Source organism: Oryzias latipes, chromosome 10, assembly GCF_053564925.1.
Source record: "Oryzias latipes strain Hd-rR chromosome 10, Olatipes_Hd-rR_3.1".
Classification (NCBI taxonomy): Eukaryota; Metazoa; Chordata; class Actinopteri; order Beloniformes; family Adrianichthyidae; genus Oryzias; species Oryzias latipes.
In genome coordinates, this window is record NC_136246.1 from 6,079,508 (window position 1) to 6,102,927 (window position 23,420).

General features: G+C 43.1%; 1 protein-coding gene across 1 annotated transcript; it reads right to left on the minus strand.

Annotated features, from left to right (window-relative positions):
- Window positions 1–1,678: 1,678 nt before the first annotated feature.
- Window positions 1,679–23,213, minus strand: tbc1d2 (TBC1 domain family, member 2). The gene is given in 20 exon segments (XM_078953878.1): window positions 1,679–2,441; window positions 2,542–2,663; window positions 3,511–3,671; window positions 3,674–3,695; window positions 6,175–6,295; window positions 6,431–6,618; window positions 6,693–6,893; window positions 8,140–8,251; window positions 8,399–8,571; window positions 8,699–8,809; window positions 8,980–9,099; window positions 9,197–9,466; window positions 11,850–12,091; window positions 14,074–14,189; window positions 14,275–14,395; window positions 18,797–18,917; window positions 19,371–20,337; window positions 22,463–22,524; window positions 22,656–22,775; window positions 23,076–23,213. Coding segments are annotated over 19 exon segments (3,498 nt in total). The 5' UTR covers window positions 22,722–22,775; window positions 23,076–23,213; the 3' UTR covers window positions 1,679–2,239.
- Window positions 23,214–23,420: the final 207 nt, after the last annotated feature.

The following is a 23,420-nucleotide window of genomic DNA, read 5'->3' on the forward strand; positions in this document are numbered from 1 at the left end:
GTTTCAAGTTTAACCCTTGTGCTATCTTGATTTGATTTGATTTGAAATAGTTTATTTCAAGCAATCAAATAGAAATAAAACAACAACGCAACAACATTACAATCATCAGTTATAAATTCATACAATAACCAATCAAACTTAGGATAATTAGACATATTAATAAATATTGCTTGAAAGGGAGTGGAAGGAAGCAAACCTACATAATCCCACCCTGTTATACTGTAACCATTTTATTACATGATTTATCAATATCCGGTTCCTAGCTTTTATCAGACAGAATTAAGAATCTTGAAGTATCAATGAAGCACATGTCAAAGAAAATTACTTAAATTATTTTTTTTTAATTTAGAAATCAACATGGCAATGTAGTATCCAAAATATATGCAGATTATGTTACTTATAAAAGTCATTGATATGATTAAAAAATAATACTATATCAGTAAAATAGACATAACACTGTTTCAGAAATTTTCATAGCACAATTTGATCAAGTATCAAAAGTAAAAAATATGTGCAAAATTATGCTACATTAGGAAAAATCATAAATCAACTTATCAATTTTTTGGAGCAAGTAAAGTAATATCATTAAAAGTCAATCAATTTAACCATTTTAAATAATTGATTAATCATTTGTTTTATTATTATTTTTCTTTTTATAATAAAGTAATGCTGTAAGGGAAAATAAAAAGGGTCCATAATCTGTCGAGTGTCCAAGGTTGGTATTCCTTCTTCTGCTGATTAACAGCAGTTCTTCTGGGTTTAAACAGAGTTAGTAGTTCTCTTCGATGTTATGTCTGCAGACATTAGATTCAGGTCCATATCCTTCTTCAGCTGATATCAGTGGCGCTGAAAGTTGAGGTCAAGTTGTCTGCAGGTCAGAACTTTGCTGATAATCAGGTCACTTCAGACTTTTGGAGAAAGCGATGAATCCAGGCGTCATATTTCTTGAAATTATTTGGCTCTTGATTTATTACTGCATGTTGGTTCAGACGTCCGTGATCAAACACTTCTCAAAGTCCTTCATGGTGTTCACAACCAGAACCTTGGCCCGGTCCGGTGGACCGAGTGGTTTGACGTAAATCCTGCAGCCTTTAACCCAAGTTTTTTCAATCTGCTTACGCTTCCTGAGAAGCCTGGCATGTTTGGTGATTTCAGCATTCCTTCTGGTCAGATGGTCGTTCAGATAAACAGCAGATCCTTTCATCTTAGATGACCCCACCCTTCCATTGACGTGTTCTCCCTACCATGACTAAGGTGGACAAAGGTGGAAAGATTTCATGTAATCCATGGACACCAGTGAAGATCACAAATCATTGAAGAAAAAAGGTTCAGAGCACTGTCTAGTGGGTCTAGATGACCCAACTCCAAACGTTTAAGTGCTTAGGATAGCACAAGGGTTAATTCAAGAAGGGCCCAAGTCCAGAGACTTTAGTTTGCTAGTCCTCTGAAATTATAAAGGTGTAAAGTGCCTAGGATAGCACAAGGGTTAAAAAAGTAAGTCATATCGGTTTGAACTACAGTGATCGTCTGGACCATGTCTACATGCCTAATTGCATCGAGTTGCTGCCATGTGATTGGCTGATTAGAAACTTGTGTTGGACAGGTGTGCCTAGTAAAGTGACCAGTGAGTGTAGGTTATTTATACGCACAGTAGCTTAAAAAAACCAATACACATGCGTATTTGCAAAATATTTATGTACACATTCTGAGGCAAATATTTGACAAATATATACAAAACATTGTGCATTTAAACACATTTGTGCAGCTTAACAATGAAATAACTTTAAGGTGGAGGTTTTTCCAAATGGAGCAGACAGAAATGTTTGGGTTCCAATGTCTGTCAGTGACAAATTATGTTTAGAAACATCATCAAAATGAAGCCTACATGACAGAAATAAACATCAGAGCCTGTGGTGTTCCTCTTGTGTTCTTTTGCTCTGTTCTCATGTCAAAGGTCAGCGCGGCCTGATCCCGATTCTGACTGCCTGGATCAGGTGTGTTCAGTCAGGCAGAATCTGTATCCATAAGCCAGTCGTGTGAGTACGGCAGGTAGAAGTAAAAAATAAGCATGGTGGCGACTTTGAGGGCCAGGGTCAGGAAGCTCTGCATGAGGAACTCCATCTTTTAAGTGAAGCTTTGGCCTGGAAAGAATAAATGGATAACCTCTTGTTGGCTGCTTGGTGTTAGTTCACCAAAGACACTGGTTTTCCTTCTCGCCCTTTGGAGCTGGCAGCAGTAGTCAGATCTCTTCGTCATCCTCGCTGGCACCCACGTCGAGCTCCTTGTCTTTGTGCTCGGCTCTCTCTGTCACAAACTCCTTCTGCAGCTCCTCCAGCTCCTTCAGCTCCTTCTGCAGGCGCTCCAGATGCTGCACACGCCGGTTCCTCAGCAGGCGGCGTGGGAACGGGTTCATGTCTCCAAAGGCAATGCTGCTCAGTCTCCTACATGCACACACAGGACAATCTGTGAGAAGCCTGGGACAGGTGCTGGTGACGGCTCTCAGAAGAATCCAGACAACAGGATTGTTAGGTGAGGCCGTACCTGCTGTCTGAGACGGTCTTAGTAAAGAAGCGCAGGTACTGGTAGATCTCCACTCCATCATTTATCTTCAGGATGTCGTCCTCTTTGTATTTGAAAAGAGCCAGAGCGTACCTGAAGATCACCTGCATGCACAAGCCAGAGCTGACCAACATGGGAAATACCAGCACGCCTCACTGACAGGATTAAGGTGTGTAGACTCCTGAACTTCAAAAGACACTGTTTCCAAATTTAAAAGATGTCCGCATCAGATGACCAGTGGTATATTCTCTGTCCTGGTGCATTAATACTGCAGTTGGGACTTTTTGTATTGTAGTTTGGGTACTTTAACCCTGTAAAGCCCACGACATTAAAAATCCAAGTTTCTTGGAATCAAGAGGTCTTTAAACCCTTTCATGAAATCCACAAAGATAAAATTATGAGATATAGATATTGGTAGTAGATGCATTGGGTCATTTGGTAAGTGTTAAATTACAAAAATGCCAACTGAAAGCGCAAAAATATTGACATGTATTCAGGAGAAAAGCCTGAAAAATTGAGAAAATTGAGGCAACCATCTCAAATTTGATCCACACTTTTTACATGATGTAATTGTTTTATAAAAAAAATAACTATCAATAATACAGCAAGCAGTTATCTAATAAAAAATAATAATATCTAAGTTATTTCCACCATAAAGTTTTGAAAATGATATACAATTTTTCCCACCAAAAATGTGTTTGAGATTTCATGGAAGTGGCCATTTTGAAATAAGCAACAAAAACTCTTCTACTGCCCCTAGTGGAATAATAATTCACTAGAGGGTGGAAAACATGGAAAACAAGAGTTTTGATTATGCTATCGAGATGGAATAACTTTTTAGAAATGCTTTTAGAAATGTCTGTATCAAATTTGACAGCGATGGTTCTCTAGGGTTAATGCTTTCAGTTGTGGTGCGTTCAGGAGCGGCTGTGTCTAGGGGGATGTTCATACCTTGGTGCCCTCATACAAAAAAGCGTCCCACAGCGGCAGTAGGATGTCGCTCGGCAGACTTTCCACAAAAACCACCAAGAACCAGTTGAAGGTTATGAGGGTGACGTCTATGTTGTGCTTTTCAAAGTGCGCTGCCAGCCGTGGAAGCTTCTCCACCAGGAGTCCTTCAGGACCCTCTGGTCTGCCTGAAAAGCAACAGAATCAGGCAAAGCATTTGTATGTGACAGCAAGTGTGGTTCACTTCTGCAGTTTTATGCGTGGAATTGTGTGATGCATTTCCAGATAAAACATAAGACCAGCGAGTTACGTCTGCTTGCGGGGAACTGCACATCCCCAAAAAACACAGAAAGACTCCATATTCATTGGTTTTCTTTGGGTTCTTTTTGCCTTGTATGTTTCTTTGTTTGTTGTTTTGTGCTTACACAATGATATCAAAAAGAAAGAAGAAAACTAGAGGACAGCACATCAAGTTGCTCTAGCTGTGTCCCCGAAAGCGCAGTATTGGCTAAATGGGATTCCTTAATAAGTTTACACACAGATGGTGAGTTATGGAAGAAGTGGGTCATTAATATTCAGCAAGATGGCTTTTATTTTCATTTATTCCTAATGACCTGGTTGAGCAGTCACATCTTGATGGGCGCAGGCATTTTTAAGTCCCACTCTGATCATCTTTTGATCCATTTTCAAAGCGTTCCCAGTTGTCTTTTAATTATGACGATGCTGTTTATAGACAAAATTTTAAAAAAAAACTGTGTCGTTTTCTAGAGCATAGTTTCTGTAGAGCAGCAGGAGTTTATTAGAATGTCACCTCTGAGTTTTGGGTGGGATTTTGGGCGGAATGTAAGCCTGCTGACACTCCCCATCATCCCTTTGTTTGCACTCTCTCCCACTAGCTTACAATCTCAACTAACATTACTAGTGCAACAAAAATGGCGAGCAATATCAGAGCTATCCAGCCGTACAGTTAGGAGCCAGATGATTTGAATAAAGAAATACTCTGACATGCAATTTGGATCTTAATTTTCTTTAACATTATGAGAATAATGCTACACGAACATCATAAAAACAGCAAATACACCATTTTCATTGGAGTGGGTCTTTCAAAAGAGGAGCTGTCCCTGTTCTATTTGAATAGAACAACTGTTTGTTTGCTAAGTCTTCGTCTTTGGAAACCACCAAACACAGCTGTGACGACTGGGATGAGCAGACTTTTGATGTTGCTGCCCAGGATTTTTCTGGAGCCAAAATGAAGATCTATGCTCAGAACTAGCAAGGCTCCGGCATCAAATGGAGGAGATGACATCATCAACAAGTTTGCTCTGGAGCCGTTTGCTTCCTCTGAAGATGACGTCAGGTTTTATACAAGGTAAGCGCTACATTTGTGAGTATTTTTTGTATAGAAACCCAAACGATTAACACAGTGTACTTACTGCTAAGTCCATCTGATGGCAAAAATAAAACAGAAAACAGTCTTGGTGTGTAAGAATTGCAGTATATAAGTACGTAGTGGTTTTTTTACAGAGATGTTAAACTTTGCAAGACAGTATTTTTTGATAAGTTATCAGTCTTCATGTCACATTACTCTTGGTTATTTGAGTCTAGATACTTTTGTTTACATTACTGTGGCTGACATGATCACCGCAACAACATATGTCCTTAACACAGGTTTGCAAGCCATGTCCACCAGATGTCCTTTGGAACCAGATTTCATTTATTGTGACTAGGTAGCTCCAGAAGACGACCTAGTTAACTCTTGACTGTTCAAACCAGAATGATTGAGTGCTCCTACATCAAGCGCAGGAGTTACGTGCATATAAGTAAAAAAAAAAACCTTTCGTTTTCTTGGGGGGCTCTGTGCCCCCACCCACCTTCACCACCCCCCCTCTCAAGTCTCCAACCTCACTTGTAAATCCAAGCTTCCTACTTGCCTTGACCCCTCTCACTGCCTTGGTACAATCCTGCCTCTCTTCCCGTAATATCCTATGTTTTTCACGTCTTTCTCACGACTAGCCATGTTCTCACTCTTATTACAGGTGCAGTCTGTCCCTTTTAGATCCCAGTAACTTTACCAACTCTGTCCTTTCTCCATCTTACTATTTCTATACAAACTGCTGGAGAAAACTGCCGCCTACCAGCTCCACTTCCATCTAACTGATAATCATCTCTAAGAGAAGTTCTACCATAGCACAACAAACGTTCTTTTTTGGAAGCAGCAGGTTCTAGTCTGGTTTTTATTCTCGTCCTCCATCGCTTTACCACCACCTTTGATACTCGCACTCTGATCTTATTCAGCGCCTCTTTTCCATCATCTACAGCCCCATGCAGTGGTTTCACTTCTATCTCCCCAATCGTTTCCCCTTTATTCATCCTTCCAATTTCAGTCTTCCTTGTCACAGCAGGCACCCTTCAAGGCTCTGGCTTTTTACTCTCCGTCTTCTCTCAGTCTACATTTTAAACACTCAATTCTACTGCATTACAGATCTACCTCTGCAGCAAACCCCCTTTTCTCCCCAGTTTTCTAAACTTCCTCAAAGTCAAAGTCTAGTTAGCGCCAGACCTGCACTAAGTAACTTGCACTCTGCCTCCCTTTAACAGATGGTTGGTGATTGTTATTCTTTGAGTGTGAAGAAGGAAGCTAGGTTGTCAGGTGTAGGGGCTCCTCACCTGAGAGGCCATCAGGTTTTTGGTGTAGTAATCTTCAGGCATGATGGTTTCAACCACAGCTAACAGACACCAGAAGGCGTCCTCTTCATTCTGCAGAACGAGCAGAGCAATGGCCGCCAACCTGACAGACACAGCGGACATCGCTTTGTCACATGACTGCATCACATGACACCCACCCCTAAGAGAAATTCTTTAAAAAGTTCTGAACAGAATTGTCAGAAGTCAATCCAATGTTAGGTAAATCAGAGATGAGCACCTGTTGAGGCCCTGGCAGTATCCAACAGTTGGGTTGTGCCAAGAGAATGACAGCAGAATGCGGCGGAGCTCCTGGAGGGCGGGGCTTGATGGTGAGGAAAAGTGCTGATTAGTGGTTAAAGTGCGGTGAAGGTCCAGTTGGATCTGCCGGGTGGCCGGGTGAGGAAATGTTCTACTCTTCTCACACAGCTGCAAAACACCAGAGCTGGATTACTCACCTGAGGACAGGTGTGGAAAGGTGTGGACCGGCACTGTTAGCATACCTGCTCGTAGAGCTGTGGGTGGTGCTCCCAGATCGTTCTGGTTCTGGCTCGGATCATCCAGCGCCATACCCTCGATCGATACTCCTGAGGAACGCCGCTGCGGAGCAGAGTTTTGAGCTCTGGTGAGGGGCAAAGGTCGTCTTGTGACCTGCCAGCCAGGAACTGCGCCCAACGGCTCAGCTGGGGGTGCTCAGTACCCTCCTGTCGAAACACACAGGTTGCCCGTCAGACTTTATCTGAATTTCACAGAGTGACCAAGGCTAAAATCTGATTTGTGAGGCCCCTATACCTTAACCCCCTTGTGATAAGTTAAAGTTGAAAAATTGTATTTTTTTTAATTATGTCTGTAGACATAACCTTCACTGTTAAGTCAGGTTTGGAAATGTCCAATCCTGATGTTACTTGTTGGGCTTCACTTTTAATTTGTAAAGAAAACTGGTTTGGATTTTGCTTCTTTAGATTGTTTTTTATAACACTGGTTATCATCGTCTTGGCAGGAAGTCTATCTGAAATGTCTTTTTAAAACGTATAGATTAGATTAGATTGGGCTGTAACACCATAACTTCAAGCCTCGACTCTGAAACTACAAGTTAGGTGCAGCCATAGCAGTCCCACATGTAACCACTGGGTAGCTTGTTAAAAACATGAAGCCTGTCTCTATTCACTTAAATGCAAAACAGCATAAATTCATAACTTTTCCATATTTATTTTAAACTGCACCAAAATAGGGGCATGGCCATTTGTGTGACACTGACAGTCCTGAGCTCTAAATATGTGTGAGTGTTTTAAAAGCTGACCATGGAATTAGTCCTGCAAATGTGTCCAGTTTCACAAAGAAAAAGGGTCAATGATGTCGTATTTGCTTAAAGGGCAACCATCAGGGAGTTAAGAAACGGTCCCAAAATAATTTAACAAGTCATGTGATCTCTGGCTTTGTCCATTCTCTTCAGGCTGCAGAGCAGCCTCTGGGTTTTAAAGCTCATCTCCGATCATCTACTGGTTTATTTTCAAAGCGTTCCCAGTGGTCTTTTAATTAATATTATGCTGTTTTTAGCCAACATCAACAAACCTGTGTCGTTTTTTTAGGACATCGTTTCTGCAGAGCAGCAAAAGTTCTTTGGAAATTCGGCTCTGAGCTGTGGGCGGGACTACTGGCGTAGAGGAAGCCTGCGCTAATTTCCCATCATCCCTTCGTTAACGCCCTCCCCTGCTAGCTAACAGCCGCTCCTATGGCAACCAGGAATTGTTTTGTTAAGCTGAATCGTAAATGCCTTTTTGGAGCCACAAGCCCCTAGCCCCCAAGCGCCTAAAGAACTGACATGGAGTGAGTTTTGTTTTCTTTTAAATAATACAAACTTTACCTCCTAAGTAAAATTTAGGGTCAGATGTGAATTAAATCTAAATGAAACCGTCAGGTCGTAGACAGAGTCTGGATGGGTGTTTGGACCTGGTTCAGCAGGTTGTGTGAACGGATTTCCAGAGCCTGGATCTTTGCCAGCAGCTTCATGTCCTCCACTTCATAGTCTGGGATGATCTTAAAGCCGTATGCATCATGATCCCTGCAGACACAGCACAGGGTTTACTAGTCCATTGTTAAAGATTATTGTAAATAAAATACTGTCAGGAATTTACGACTCTGCTCTCTTGGTATTGTTTTGTTCCACTGAAAAGCAGAGAGCTGACGGAACCTGCAGGGGTTCTGGTACCTGTCCGCACTGAGCTTGGAGCCAGAGTCCAGCTCTCCTCTAAGAGCCTCCTCGATCATTTTCTGCACAGCCTCCCGCTGGTCTGGATCCAAGGATTTGGTCTCCTGCAGCTTCCGCAGGACACCCAAATAACGACTCTCAACCTGGCAGTTGGTGGCCTCCAAGTAGGCACACTGCATCCAACCAGAAGACAAGAGATGGAGAGGGAACCAATCAGAAGACAGAGGGACAGAGCCATAGAAACAGAAGCACAGATGCAGATCTTTTAGAGCCGTCTCCGCGTTGAAGGGTCTGACCCACCTTCACCATCAGGCTCTTCTCCTGCTCAGAGCTCTTCCTCCACAGTTTGGTCAACTGGTAGATTTCTGAGTTCAGAAATTTGTTCTGAGTCTTGTACGCCTCGATGTCGTCCTGAAGACCCACAAACATAAGCTCAGAAACTGAAAAGGCTGCCACAGTTCATGTGGGCTGCAGGTAAGACTCCTCTGATACACTTAAGACCCCTGTGCTGCAAAGGAGGCACTCAGTCTGCAGGAACCACACATCTAGTACACCTGTGAGGGAAAATGGTGATGTTTCACCTTCAGATTGTCAATCTTTTGCAGAAGCTCCCTCGAAGTTGGAGGTTCACAAGATGAGGGATCTTTGCTTCGGGAGTCAGACAGGCAGGAGGTCACCTGATCCGACAGCTTCACAATCACCTGACAGGAAACAGCTGCAGTTAGTTCAGCAGGTAGTATAGCTTCAAGGAGGAGAGGATTCCTATCAGCGCTGTTATCATCCGAGATTCCACCTCACCTGCTGCTTGGCCTGGTTCTTCTCTGTAAGCGTCTTGATGCTGGCCTGCAGCTCAGCCAGCTGCACATCTTTCTCAGCCAGGCTGTTCCTCAGAACCTCTGCCTTCATGTTCGCCTCCTCCAGCCGTCTCTGGAGGTCGGCCGCATGCCGCTCACGGTGTCGCAGCAGCTCCAGGCGCTCCTGCTCATCGTTTACTGCCAAAAACTCTGCACATGCTCGTTTCTCCAGCTGAGATGCCTCCAGGGCTTTATGGAGGATCCAGACCAGTTCCTGCAGAGCCATCGATTTATCATCACCGCTGAACTCCAAGGGGAGTTTTAACTAACCACTAGTAGTGTGAAAGTCGTTTACATCTCCTTTTAATGAAACGTCAATGTTAATGTGCGTTTTGGGCTTCTGCTCTCAAAACTCTCACATTCATGCATCCCTACTCAAATTTTCAAGTAGTTTTTCGGGCTCTACATACAAAATGCTCGGCCAGCTAAACATGCGTCAAAAGTTAAACCAGTTGATTGTTGACCAATCAGGGACTTGCATTTGGTAGTGGTGTATGGGTAGGGTCCTTTGTGTTGGTGGAATTATGATACCAAAATTTAAAAAAAGGAAAAAAATAAAAAAAATAAAAGTAAAAAGGAATTATGATACCAAGTCTTTCATATTTCAAAATAGAGCTGTAAAATAAAAAGGCCGGAGCAAGACTTGAGAGATTTGTGCCGCTTAGACATTTTGTACCAAGCCTTTACCAACTGTGAGCTAGTATCGGGTAGGGACAGTCCAGTGTGAACACCGTATGCTCCAAGCAGGTTCAAGAGTGTTTGTTTAGTGCAGGGGTCAGCAATCTGAACCTCTCAAAGAGCCATTTGGATCAGTTTCCCACTTAGATGAAAGCCCAGGGAGCCAAAACACTAGGGGTGTTAGAAAAAATGTTTTTGCCGATATATCACGATAGTTCATTTAGCAATGCTTGATTCAAAATGTTGTCAAGATATTTATTTAATTATTTAATTTAATTATTTTTATTCTTTATGAGCGTGATGTTTCCTTTGATCTTTTGTCCATTTTCCACAACCTTGAATAGACTTTTCCGTCTGTCAAAACAAATTCAATTTGATGCAGACTCTTTTCTATTTATATTTTGTCTTTTCTGTAACCCTTGTGCTATCTTAGATGACCCCCCCCCCTTCCATTGATGTGTTCTCCCTACCATGACAAAGGTGGATAAAGGTGGAAAGATTTCATGTAATCCATGGACACCAGTGAAGATCACAAATCATTGAAGAAAAAAGGTTCAGAGCACTGTCTAGTGGGTCTAGATCAGTGTTTTTCAACCAGTGTGCCGCGGCACTCTAGTGTGCCGTGAGAGATGGTCAAGTGTGCCGTGGGAAATTGCCCTCATTAACTGATCTAAAAACATTTTCCATCTCCATGATTTCAGCTCTCTGTTCATCCAAACTGATAAAACACTGAGGAGTTAGGAATATAAAAGATCATAAAATACTTTTTCTTTGCATTTATTTTATTTTATCAAAGACATTTTGATAAGGTACCGCGATTCAGCTGCACCTTCGGCTGTATTTTGGAAACGTCCCGTCCCTTTAACTGTCTCCACCAATCATTCTTGAAGGCTTAATCACATGTCATCAGTCTGACCAATCAGAAGTGGTTAAAGTCTTCACTTCCTTGTCCCGATTTAGCTCGTAAAGTCGCTCAGTTCTAACAAAAATAGCAGCTAAAGCTCGTCTTTAGCGGTGTAGCTTTCCACAGAATCCGGTATCAGACCGTGGAACAAGTGAACAAAACAATGAAGCTCCGAAAAGCGATCTCCGGCCGTTTTATGCACTACATCTCCCATGATGCATTGGGTTGTGAGAGTGACAGCGCATACGGAGATCTGTTGTTAAACGTCTTGAAACCAACGAACACACAAACTGTTTTTAAGTCTTCTAACTTATCTTTTATTGCATCTTTTAGAAAAAACAGCTGCAGTTACCAGCTTTTTCTGCAACAATTATCTCAAAAATGCATGTGAGATTGCGGAGGGGCTGTAGATCAATACAGACTATGAGTTTCTCCTTTTTTTTTAAATTTTTGGATGCTGGTGTGCCGCGGGATTTTTTTTAAGGTTAAAGTGTGCCGTGGCTCAGAAAAGGTTGAAAAACACTGATCTAGATGACCCAACTCCCAATGTTAAAGTGCCTAGGATAGCACAAGGGTTAAATCCAGTAAACCCAATTAATTATATTAATTTTATAGATGACAACTACTTTTTGTGAGGAAGCAGCTGTTAGTTTGTCTGGAATCATAAGTGGTGAGTCTAAGCCCCGCCCCTCTACCTGTTCGTCGTTTTCTCCCGCGTGTAATCCCCCCCCTCCAGCATGTTCTACACAGACAGCGCAACATAATCATCGCGGAAATGGGTGGCTCGCACTACCTGACGGTGTTAAAGGCCCCACGACAATCTATGAACATGACAGTTATTTTACAAAAACACAAAGAGCCACAGCACACGGAGGAAAGAGACGGTTGCAGAGCCCTGCTTTAGTGCATTCTTGAGTGCAGCACGTGCTTGGTGTGAGCGTAGCGTCAAAGGATTCATAAAGAAGCCTTCACAGCAACAATCAGTTGTGAATCTGCCCACTAACTGGAAGATTACCTTCTGAGCTTTGACCTCCTCCATCAGCATCTTCTTCTCCTGCTGTAGGCGGCACGTCCGCTCCGAGAATGAGGACACGGTGTCTCTGCGACGGATTGGCATGGTGGACGAGCTGCAAGTCTTTGTCCTCCTGCTTCCTCCATCCTGCAGTGATGGTGATGCCCTTCCAGGTTCAGAAGGCACCTGAACTGCTGAATCAGCTGCTAAAGGAACGGGAGGAGGAGGAGCCTCAACAGGAGCTTCTAAGGATAAGAAAGAGGGAACAAGTAGGAAAGGCCCAATAAAGTCGAAACAAAAGCAGATGTTTTCAGTAGAAAAGTCCTGAGCAGTGAGGAGTTTTCTAAAGACACATGTGGAAGATCTTTATGTAGACCAGGGGTGGGCAAACTACGGCCCGCGGGCTGGATCCGGCCCGCCTCCATGTTTGGACCGGCCCACTGAACAATATCAGAGACCCGTGTTTTTGATTTTTATCTGGCCACACGATCAAGACGTGACATTTTATTCTTTCCCGGTTTAGCTCATTCTTTTAGAGCGCACGTGTCAAACTCAACGCTCAAATGTGGCCCTCCATGTCATTTTCTGTGGCCCATGAGAGCATAAAAGTTTTAATTTCTTAAAATGAAATTTAAAAATTGGTGTGTATTTATTCATATCTAGGGGCAATCTGACTTGAAATATGGGATTGGGCAACTATAGATTAGGACTTAAACACTGCAACAAGAAAACAAGCAAACATATGTTTTCTATGCAACTGTAATTTTTAAAAGTTCTAATAAATAATTAAATGAGTTATGTAACATTAAGGAGTAGTTACATTTATTTTTCATTACATTTAGTTAAATGTATAAGTTATATCTGGCCCTTTGAGGACAGCCACTAAGATGCACTCGGTGAAAATGAGTTTGACTCCCCTGTTCTAGAGACATTATGCTGTTTTTTTCAAACAGCGCACCCTGTTCTGTGTCCTGATTGGCTGGAGACCTTGTCAGTCAATCTCCTCCGAGCCGTGTCTCCTGTACAGAAACGCAGAGCTCTTCAGATCTCGATCAGATCTTTGTTTTTATTCTAAGATCCTGGATGTCATTTCTATGAAGGGTTGATAATTTAAACAAGAGAAAAGTGTGAAAATGTTCATGTCTGTCTGAGAAAAGTGTATTTGGGCAGTGAGGAGTTTTACTGCCATAGACGTCTGTAATCATTCTCCGTGGATTTCACAGATCGCGGTTATTTTTCGAACGTAACTCCTGCAATAAACGAGGGAACTCTGTTCTGGTGAAAAGGTAACGCAGATGTATGCGTAGCTGCAGCAGAAGACAGAGAAGTTTGCTTCTACTGGATGAGAAACAGACGTGCAGGACACAGCTGTTCAGTTTTAGCACAAACTGTGAGACGTGTGATGAGCTGCAGCCCTCAAAGTCTCAGCGGGTCTATGACGGGAGAGGATCAACTATTTAATGTTCTTTCCTTTTAATGCATCAGTATATTTTTTCCTGACTTTTTGTCTTTGAAAATCACAGTTATTTGGTCTTTTTTTTTACATTTCATAAATAGTGTTTTTTATTTTATTAAAAGGATCATGAATTAATAAAACTTTATTATGGGGTTTCACAATAAAAGAAAGATCAAAGAAGTTTAAAGAAAAAGAGTTATTCTTGCCTCACAAAAAAACGTTTGGGGCTCCGCTCTAGCATCCATGTGGTGTTGGAGGATTTGTTGTTTTTCATTTTTCCTATCAGTCTAACACCACATGAACGCAGCATTTCTCTAAGTTTTAAACGGCTTGTTGGTGCAATTGGCTCTAAAATGAGAACAAAACTCTAAAATGCTCTCTTCGGTTTTCCACAATCTCCTCCTTGCTCTGTAAACTGGTTCTCAAACGGCCTCAAAGTAAATCCACAGAGTTTCCTAGCCTCGATGATGAAACATAGACAGCTGCTGTAAAGAGGAGACCATCTGTGGACGTGAGAACAAGATCTGAAGGAGAAGAGAAGTCGTGAGGAGACCATCAACTTCTTCCCTATCTCTACCTGAGCAGGTGACCTCTTTCCTCTTAGATGGACTGATGGAGCTCGGTAAAGATGTGTTACATGATGGGATGATTGAGACCTGACTTGACCTGACAGACAAATGCCTTGGAGATCAGTTCAGCACAGGCACCAGTTCCCTTTTTTGTGGAAAAGGGGGGCAGATAGGTGACATAAAGAGAGATTAGGTGTCATACCTGCAGTGTTGCTGCTGTCTGCAGAACTGGGCTGAGTCCACTCTGAAGCGCTGACGTGGAATATGCTCTGACTCCCCTCCTGAGAGGATCTCTTCCTCAAAGAGTGGACCGAGTTTCTGTTCACAGACGCACACAGCAAAGGCCTGAGTGTCTGCAGAACAACAACAGGATCTGACAGTGGTGTTTTCGGCGGTGTCTTACTGGATTTCAATCAGAGGGTGTTTGAGGGACATGTTGGAGAGTGGTGTTCGCTGTGTCTGAGTGTTAGCCGCCTCCTCCCCAACCAGACCCCAAGGGCTTTTAAAGGTAGGCAGGAAGTCCTCTGAATCAAAAAAGACAACAATCCTAAACAACCTTTCATTTTTTTAAATTGTTTAAATCCATTTATTTTTATTATAAACCCAAGTTTAAATCATTTTGATGTTGTAGCTTTAGATGCTCGTTCTCAAGATGACCAGAGTCCTCTTGTTTCACCCAAACCATTGACTGTATAAGAGAAGTGGACTGAGTTAGTGTGACGTCATCCAGTGAAAACAGTCTACTTCCAGTTCCAATAGAACGGGGGTCGGCAACCCGCGGCTCAGGAGCCGCATGCGGCTCTTTAGCGCCGCCCTAGTGGCTCCCTGGAGCATTTTCAAAAATGTTTGAAAATATAAAAAGATGGGGGAGAGAAATATATATTTTTTTAATATGGTTTTTGTAGGAGGAAAAACAAGACACAAACATTCTTAAAGTTTACCAATTCTGTAAGAATGTGTAGAAGAAATATTGTAACGCCCGGCAAATACGTCACTTGCAGTGGACGAAACGGGAGACAAGCTGTCAAAAATGTTGAGCTGTCAATCAACTGGCTGCGCTAGAGAACTGTCCATGTCCCAAACACCGCACGACACCGGGCAATCACAGAGAGGCGTAGGCAAAAAGAGAAGCTGAGAGCGCGGCCTCTTTCCGGCCTATCAAGCCCATTTATTTAGAACACACACCACATTGAACATTTCACAGGAGTCATCAACCTCTCTCCCTTCTACACTCATGGTGCAACATAAAAGGAAGAATGAACTAAGGTGGAACAACAAAACTGCCATATGAAAAGAAACGTGGGCAAACAGAAACACTCATGCTGAGCCCTAATTAGATCAAGAGACCGCTTCCCACAATCCCCTGCTGCTAACAGACCTAAAATGCACAAGACCGCCACTACAATTTCAACATTTCTGTCAACGAAAATTTGCGTCATAGCTGCGACACACGTTTTTTACCAGCAGGGCTTCTTTTTTTTTTTTTTTTTTTTTTTTACTTTTAGCGGACTGCTAGGCAGGTGACTGATGGAAACCGAACCACCGTCAGTTCCGTGCGTTGCTTGATGAAGTTGAAAGGTAATTTTTTGATCTCCTGTTGTACAACAAAGTCCGATGGCTGGCCAGGGGTGACGTTTTGCGTCACTTTGTCATCTGTTTCGAACACGTGAAAACATTCCTGAAAAGCAAAGACCTGAACTACCCGCAACTGGAAGATACTGTGGCTGGAAAAGCTGCACTTTTTGGTGGATATGACTGTGAGAAGCCACCTAAACGAGCTGATTGAAAGTCTGCAGGCGCCGCAAATGCTTGAAGCTGTTCTGTCATTCAAGCACAAGCTGACTGTCATGGGGCACGTCATGCACGTTCCATTTTATTGTTTTGTGTTCGCATCCTCAAAATAAAATTTACATCAAAAATCGGATTTCTTTATTACATTTCTTTAATTTTATCAAAGCAATGAAACATAATTCATTGATATTATAATGAAGTTAAACTTGCACAACAGAGCAGTCACGTGACGCGTCGTTCTCCGCAGAATGCACTGCAGGGCAAATAAAAATTTAATTGTTAATAATGCTCATTATGTGTTTGTAACAACTTAGTCATTTTGATAGTAGGTTAATATAGCTAATATAGATACATATTACATGTGTTGCCTTCATTATAAGGCTTAAATAGGCCTTTGAATATTTTGCGGCTGCAGACATATTTGTTTTTTGTTTTTTTCGTCCAATTTGGCTCTTTCAACATTTTGGGTTGCCGACCCCTGCAATACAATCAAGTCAATTTAGGCGCCGATTTTTCATGATACGGACGCCGCCATGTTGGAACCAGAAATAGGCGGTAAGCAGTGATTGATCTGAGTAGGTCTGAGTTGTTGGAGGTCCTCACCCCTATACAACTTAAAAGTAGACTACACAAAATCTGTCAAATATTTTAAACGTTCGATGATCGCCCACTTTTATTGAGGCATTTAATTGGTCATTTTATAACTTGCATTACTGAAAAATCTCATGAAAAAAAAGAGGATTGACGTGTTCAAAAATGTATCAGAGCTAGAATGGTTCTTCTGACCAATAGAACGACTGAGTAACATCTGTTTATTTCTCTATAGAAGTCTGTGGGAGTTTGGCTTCTTGGAACCAGCAGGTACTTCCTGTTTGGAAGGGGGAGGGGTCCAAACCAGAGTTCAGAACGCCATCAGAGGAAACCAGTTCCGGATCAGACCAGAACCAAAACCTTTACAGGGAACGCTCCCACAAAAGTGTTCCTGTCAAAATGTGCAAACCTGAATGTTTTTTTTTTTATAACGAAACACTCTAATAATGGCTTAAAACAGCATCTGTTGGTTAGAATCAAACTTCCCCTGTTTTTTACTTTTGCTACTTAATTTAAGAAAAAAAATCAAACAAGCTGCAAATGTAATTTCTGACTATTTCTTTATTCAAATCGTTGTGAATCAGGAGCAGATATGGTAAACACGCTGCTCTCAGCAACAGGGAGGCTTACTCTGTGCCAATGGTCCCGTCCACAACTCAGAGGTTAATTTCTAATGAACTACTGCCGCTCTGCAGAAACTATGTACTAGAAAACCGCACCGTTTTTTTCCTAATTTGTCTAAATACGGCATAATCATAATTAAAAGACCACTGGAAACAGTTTTACAACAGATCAAAAGATGATCGGTGATGACCTTCTGTGGCCTGCAGAGGGCGACGACATCCAGTTTTCCAGTTAAACAAGTGTGTGTGAGTCCAGTGGACCATGCAAGCACTTCACTGAAGGCTGTTCCTCCAACAAGACCCCGACAAGTCCAGACACAACCGTTGCCTAACAGACACACCTTACAAACAGATTTGTGTTTGAGGGAAAACAGAGGTCAGTTGTTCCCCTCATTCTGTGAACTTCCTGTCATTCAGCCGTTTGCAGGCGACCTGACGTCAGCTACATCCTGCCCGCACGATGGTGCAATCGACCCAACGCTGCAGGCGGCCCTTCTGAAGGACCTCCTTCAGAAGTCCTGTGAAAGAGGCAGTGACTAACTGCAGATCCCCTGACAAACCCAGAAGATGTGTAACAGTGACCACAGGGAGTTCTGCTGGGCTGTCATGTTTATTTAGGAGCAGGAAACAATTCCTGCAAACCTCCAACAAAGCTTCCTGCAGCCACGCCTCTCGTTACCATCATGAAAGCTTGTTTATCAGCTGCGCTAGTTATGGAGATATCTGATAAGCCCTGCATCTGCTCCATCAGCCTCACAGCAGACACACACACACACACACACACACACAGCAGCGGGTGTCCAGGTCAGAGTATGGGAGTGTGTGGTGACGGGGTTCTGATTCACACTGTGCTGTCTGGGTGTGGAGCCTAACAAACGCTGACAGGCAGAGAAAAGTGAGTCAGCGTGAAAAGCTGCAGGAAAGAGGAGGAAGGTGCTCCTGAACATGACTGAGTAAGAAGGTGGATGAGAGGAGCTGACATGCCTGAAGTCTACCAGCATTCACACGTCTGTTCATGTTCTGACATGAATGGATGACGCTGGAACTCTGCAAGACCAGAACGTCTGTCTTTACACAACCTTTAACCATCCAAGACTTTCTCACCCACAATCATTGCAGGTCAACCTCCTTCAAACTGGTCGACCAGCTTGAGACCAAGTCTTAAGTCATTAAAGTCCACCTCCAATCATGCTTGGATCTGTTTTCAAAGCGTTCCCAGTGGTCTTTTATTTATATTGATGCCGTTTTTAGCCAAAATGTTAAAAACCTGAGTCGTTTTCTAGGACATAGTTTCTGCAGAGCAGCAGCAGTTTATTAGAAATCTTCCATCATCAATCTCTCTCCGGCTAGCTTACAGCCCCTCACACCTCAATCTAACATTAGCAGTGTAACATTAGCAGTATCAGAGTTACCCAGCCGTACAGTTTAGATCCAGATTCCAGCTCAGACGGGGAAAACAAAGACGTTCATGGATCTATTGGTCTGACAGTGGACGCGTCAGAATGGAGCAGATTGAAGCACATACCTGATCCAAGCTTCTTCAACGGCATTTTTTCATCTGCTCCTGATTGACAAGGATTTGAATACAGAAATACTCAGAAATGTAATTTTAAGCTTAGATTTTAAATATGTCCTCCATCATGAGAGAAATGCTACAAGAACATGTTTAAAAACACCATTTTCCCATTGGGGTGGGTCTTTAATGACCGGTTTATTTCCTCCCCAAACTCAGTGAAATCATCCTGTCCTCAGACTAAGCTGTGAATTAATGAGAATGACTGAAGCATCTCCAGCGCCACCTGTTGACACACATGATTCACCGAAACCAACCAACAACATAACCCATTGATGTTCAACCAGACCCCAAAAAAACTGGTGGAAGCCGTGACGCCCCCTGCTGGTGGTTGGTTTGTGTCTCACCTGCAGCAGTGTTGTTGTTGTTGTTGTTCGCTGTGTCTGCGCAGGCGGAGGTCTGCCTGTGCTGCCAGCGCTTCACCTGCAGCTGCTGCAGCCAGTAATGCATGAGCTCCTGGGTCACAGCCTGGTGGGGGCACAGTCATGTTCTCTGGTTAATTACTACAGTGCAGTGAAAGAGAAACTCATCTGGGAGTTCCCAAGTTATAAACGTCTCCTCTCATCTCTTTCCATGACTTGCAGTTGATAAAGCTCATATAAAGAAAGGGACATTTAGTGTTTTTTTATAAAGTTATCACCTCTATAAAAATTTTAGTTTCACTTTGATGCTCTGGAGCACTCAGGTGTACTAGAAAGCATCAATAAACTCCTATCTTAACATGCTGATAAGCTGTTCTTCAGACCACTCTGAGAAACATTTCCAACAGGTGGAGGTTTCACTGAAAAGCTCTTACCTCCTCACTGAAAACATTTCAAAACCTCCAAAATGGTATTTCTTCTGCAGAGGGACAAACACGAATTTTGACCCCAACAGCTTTCCATAGTCTGAAACCTCTTGAGCCCGGACTGGACTTCCTACCTTCAGAATGAAGGTGCGTTCAGGTGTCTGGATGTGGAAGGTGCCCCTTTCTGCCTTCAGCGGGTAGGTGAAGATGGCGCCGCTGAGCTCCACCTGGCCGAGCGGCATCACATCCTGCGCCGTGCGGTAGTAGAACAGCTGGTTCTTCTTCTCTTCGTAGGTGAACCAGCGCTGCTTCCAGGACTTCAGCGGGCCCCCCTGCTTCTGCAGGTAACCACACAGTTTGGGCTCACCTGAAGGAGAGGGAGGTGGGCGAGGTCCCACCTGGTCACAGAACGCCTCGATGGTGAGAGGTGGGGCCGGAGGAGCCAGGGCGGAGGCCTGAGCTGGAGCAGGAGGCTGGATGGTGTTGACACAGTCCTGTTGGTTCTCAGTAGCAGGTTCCTGCTGGTCCTCCAGAATGAGCTTCTTCTCCTCGTCACTTAACTCCACAAAGGAACAGGGAAGCTGCTCCTTTGCAGCTATTTGGTCAGTGAGGCACAGATGCTTCTGGTTTTGGTGGTCCACAGCTTGACTTAGATCCTCGTTGTGTTCTGGTCCAGGAAGACACTCTGGATTCTTCTGGTCTTTACAAAGAATGCCTAAAGTGTCTTCAATCTCTTTTGGTGAAGACGGTCCTTGTGTTGGAAGACAGTCTTCCAGTTCTTGCCGTGCAGGACAAAGATCTGGCTTTGCTTGCTCAGGTTTACCCGGACAGGGTTGTTGAGGAGTTGGCTGATCTTTAGAGGAAGACGATTCTCCTGGTGTTGGTTCATCTGTGGTGGTATGCTGATGGTCTGGAAGGTCTGCTTTCTCTGCTGGAGTCAGGAGACTGTGAGACCTGGACAGAACGGCGGACTCTCTGCACTGATGGTCTCCCTCCTCTGTGCTGGAGGTGGGAGGCAGCATCCCCTCATCAGCAAGGCCAGGAAGTGAGCTAGACGAGGCAGCGCTGGGATTTCCTGCAGCTCCGCTTCCATCCATCCTGCTAAAAAAAGAAGGAAAACAAAGAGCAGGAAGATGAGAGGAGAGATGGGAGCTTCTGGATACAAATTAGACTAAATGAGCTCCAATTGGGTTCTGAAGAAGAAAAAAAGAATCCTGTATACTTTAATCCTGGACCAGGATTTCCTCAGTCAAGCAGTTTGGGTCTGACCAATCATCAGAGAAACAAACATCATTATCTGCTGGATCCAGGCCAGTGCTACACCCAACCAGGCCACCACCGGACTCAGACCCAAAACAGAACTGGGACTGTCGGTGGAGCCACCCGGATACAACGTTTGTCCCAGTGACGTGCGGTGAGGTTGATGGCTGGTGAGGCATTGGCCCCTCTGGAGTCAGATTTACGATGATAAAACTAAATATTTCACCTTTCATCCAACAGCAGCTAACAGCTCATAAAATACACACCAGAACATATTTGTCCTACAGAGAATATTTCTTTTATAGATGGATAGAACACTCTTCCTGTGTATAAATTATTCAAATGTACTGTAAACAAATAAAGTGTACAGATGTGTTCAGCACACATTTGACCCTTAGTAACCATTTCCGTTATTTTTCCAACTTCAAATTCTGGTGCTTTAATCAGTTATCAAATATTGTCTGTGAAAATGATCATAAAAATAATATAAATGATTTTACTTACATTTTTATCCACTTAATCCCATGTTATTTTTAAAAAACAAACATTGAAAAACATGTTTGGTCTTACTTTCTGAGTCTGTGTGTCGATCTTTCTCCACAAAAAGCTCTATGATCTGTTGGAAAGTCTTCCTTATTTTCCTTTAGCTTATGAGTTTCTCCATCTCTCAGGCGTCCTCCATCTTATTCTACAGCAGTAATGTAGCTACAAAACAGCTGTCAGCTCACGTCTGCCCCCTGCTGGTGAGGCTTGCTCACTTAACCCTTGTGCTATCCTAAGCATTTTAACATTGGGAGTGGGGTCATCTAGACCCATGACTAGACAGTGCTCTGAACCTTTTTTCTTCAATGATTTGTGATCTTCACTGGTGTCCATGGATTACATTCAATTTATTACATGAAATCTTTCCACCTTTATCCACCTTTGTCATGGTAGGGAGAACACGTCAATGTAAGGGAGGGGTCATCTAAGACAGTGTTTTTCAACCTTTTCTGAGCCACGGCACACTTTAACCTTAAAAAAAATCCCGCGGCACACCAGGATCCAAAAATTAAAAAAAACAAAAAAAACGGAGAAACTCAGTCTGTAGTATTGATCTACAGCCCCTCCACAATCTCACATGCATTTTTGAGATAATTGTGGCAGAAAAAGCTTGAAACTGCAGCTGTTTTTTTTCTAAAAGATGCAATAAAAGTTAAGTTAGAAGATGTAAAAACAGTTTGATGTGTGTTCGTTGATTTCAAGACGTTTAACAACAGATCTCCTTGAACGCTGTCACTCTCACAACCCAATGCATCATGGGAGATGTAGTGCATTAAACGGCCGGCGGAGATCGCGTCTCTGAGCTTCCTTGTTTTGTTCACTTGTTCCACGGTCTGACATCGGATTCTGTGGAAAGCTGCACCGATAAAGACGAGCTTTAGCTGGTATTTTTGTTAGAACTGAGCGACTTTACGAGCTAAATCGGGACAAGGAAGTGAAGACTTTAAGCACTTCTGATTGGTCAGACTGATGACATGTGATTAAGCTCCCCAAGAATGATTGGTGGAGACAGTTAAAAGGACGGGACTTTTCCAAAATACAGCCGGAGTTGCAGCTGAATCGCGGTACGTCATTCTTATCAAAATGTCTTTAATAAAATAAAATAAACGCAAAGAAAAAGTATTTTACGATCTTTTATATTCCTAACTCCTCAGTGTTTTATCAGGGCCTGTTTGGATGAACAGAGAGCTGAAATCCTGGAGATGGGAAATGTTTAATTTTTCAGTTAATGAGGGCAATTTCCCACGGCACACTTGACCATCTCCCACGGCACACTAGTGTGCCGCGGCACACTGGTTGAAAAACACTGATCTAAGATAGGGTTACAGCCTTTTCTGCGGGTCTATAGCAGGGCTTCCACCGCACGTCTCTATCACATTGAGTCCTGCCGTCAGACATGTGGCACAGCGCTCCAGAGCCTCACCAAGGGTTTCCGCTCCGTCTGTGATGCGCAACACTCAAATTTGGCGATCTTAACCTCAGAAACTGTGGAAAACATGTTGAGTTGACTGAACATGTATATTTAACACAGATCAGTGGAAAATAATATTTACTTAATTTACTTTTTTCTATTTTATCACGATTTTGACAGGTGAGGCTCTGCCTCACTGCCTCACCTGACCGCACGTCACTCCCCGTTTTAGAGGGCTCATGCTGCTGTTTAGCAGCATGCTGTTGAGCATGAAGATGTGCTTGAATGAGATCCAGCTGGGAGATCAGACGGGATGGACCTGGATCTAAAAAAGAGGAAAGCCATTCGGTCCCTGACCAAGAGAGCCTCCATCAGCTGATGCCAGCGTTGCAGCCCATGTCACGTAACCACGTCATCAACAAACAAACAAACAAACAAACAAACAAACAAACAAACAAACAAACAAACAGACAAACATGCTGTTCCTCAAAAGAAACATTACAGACCTTTACATGAACATTTTAGTACCACGTGGTACTGCAGTGGTTCTTGGCCAATAGTCAGGGACTAAGAACTGCAGCAGACATTCCAGAGAAGTTAAAAGTAAACACACCTGTCCTCTCACCTTAGAGGGCGGGGCTCGCTTGATTGACAGCTTTGTGAAAAGAAAGCTCTTTTCTTTTACTTCTGATTGTTCTGTTTCTTCTCTCCTCTTCTTGTACCTCTTCTCGGGCGCGTGACCTGCCCTCTTCTCTGTTCCTACCTTCTCCCTCAGCCGGTGACACCTCCACAACTCCGCATGCGACGACTTCCGCTTATGTTTCAAAATAAGACCAAGCGGTTCCGTCCATTGTTTCGATCAATGACGATGGGGTGCAGAATGAGATTCTCTACTTTAACTAGGAGCATTGTAACAACAAATTATTTGAGAATTTATGTTTTGCTTTTAACCTTCGTTCATATTCAAAAT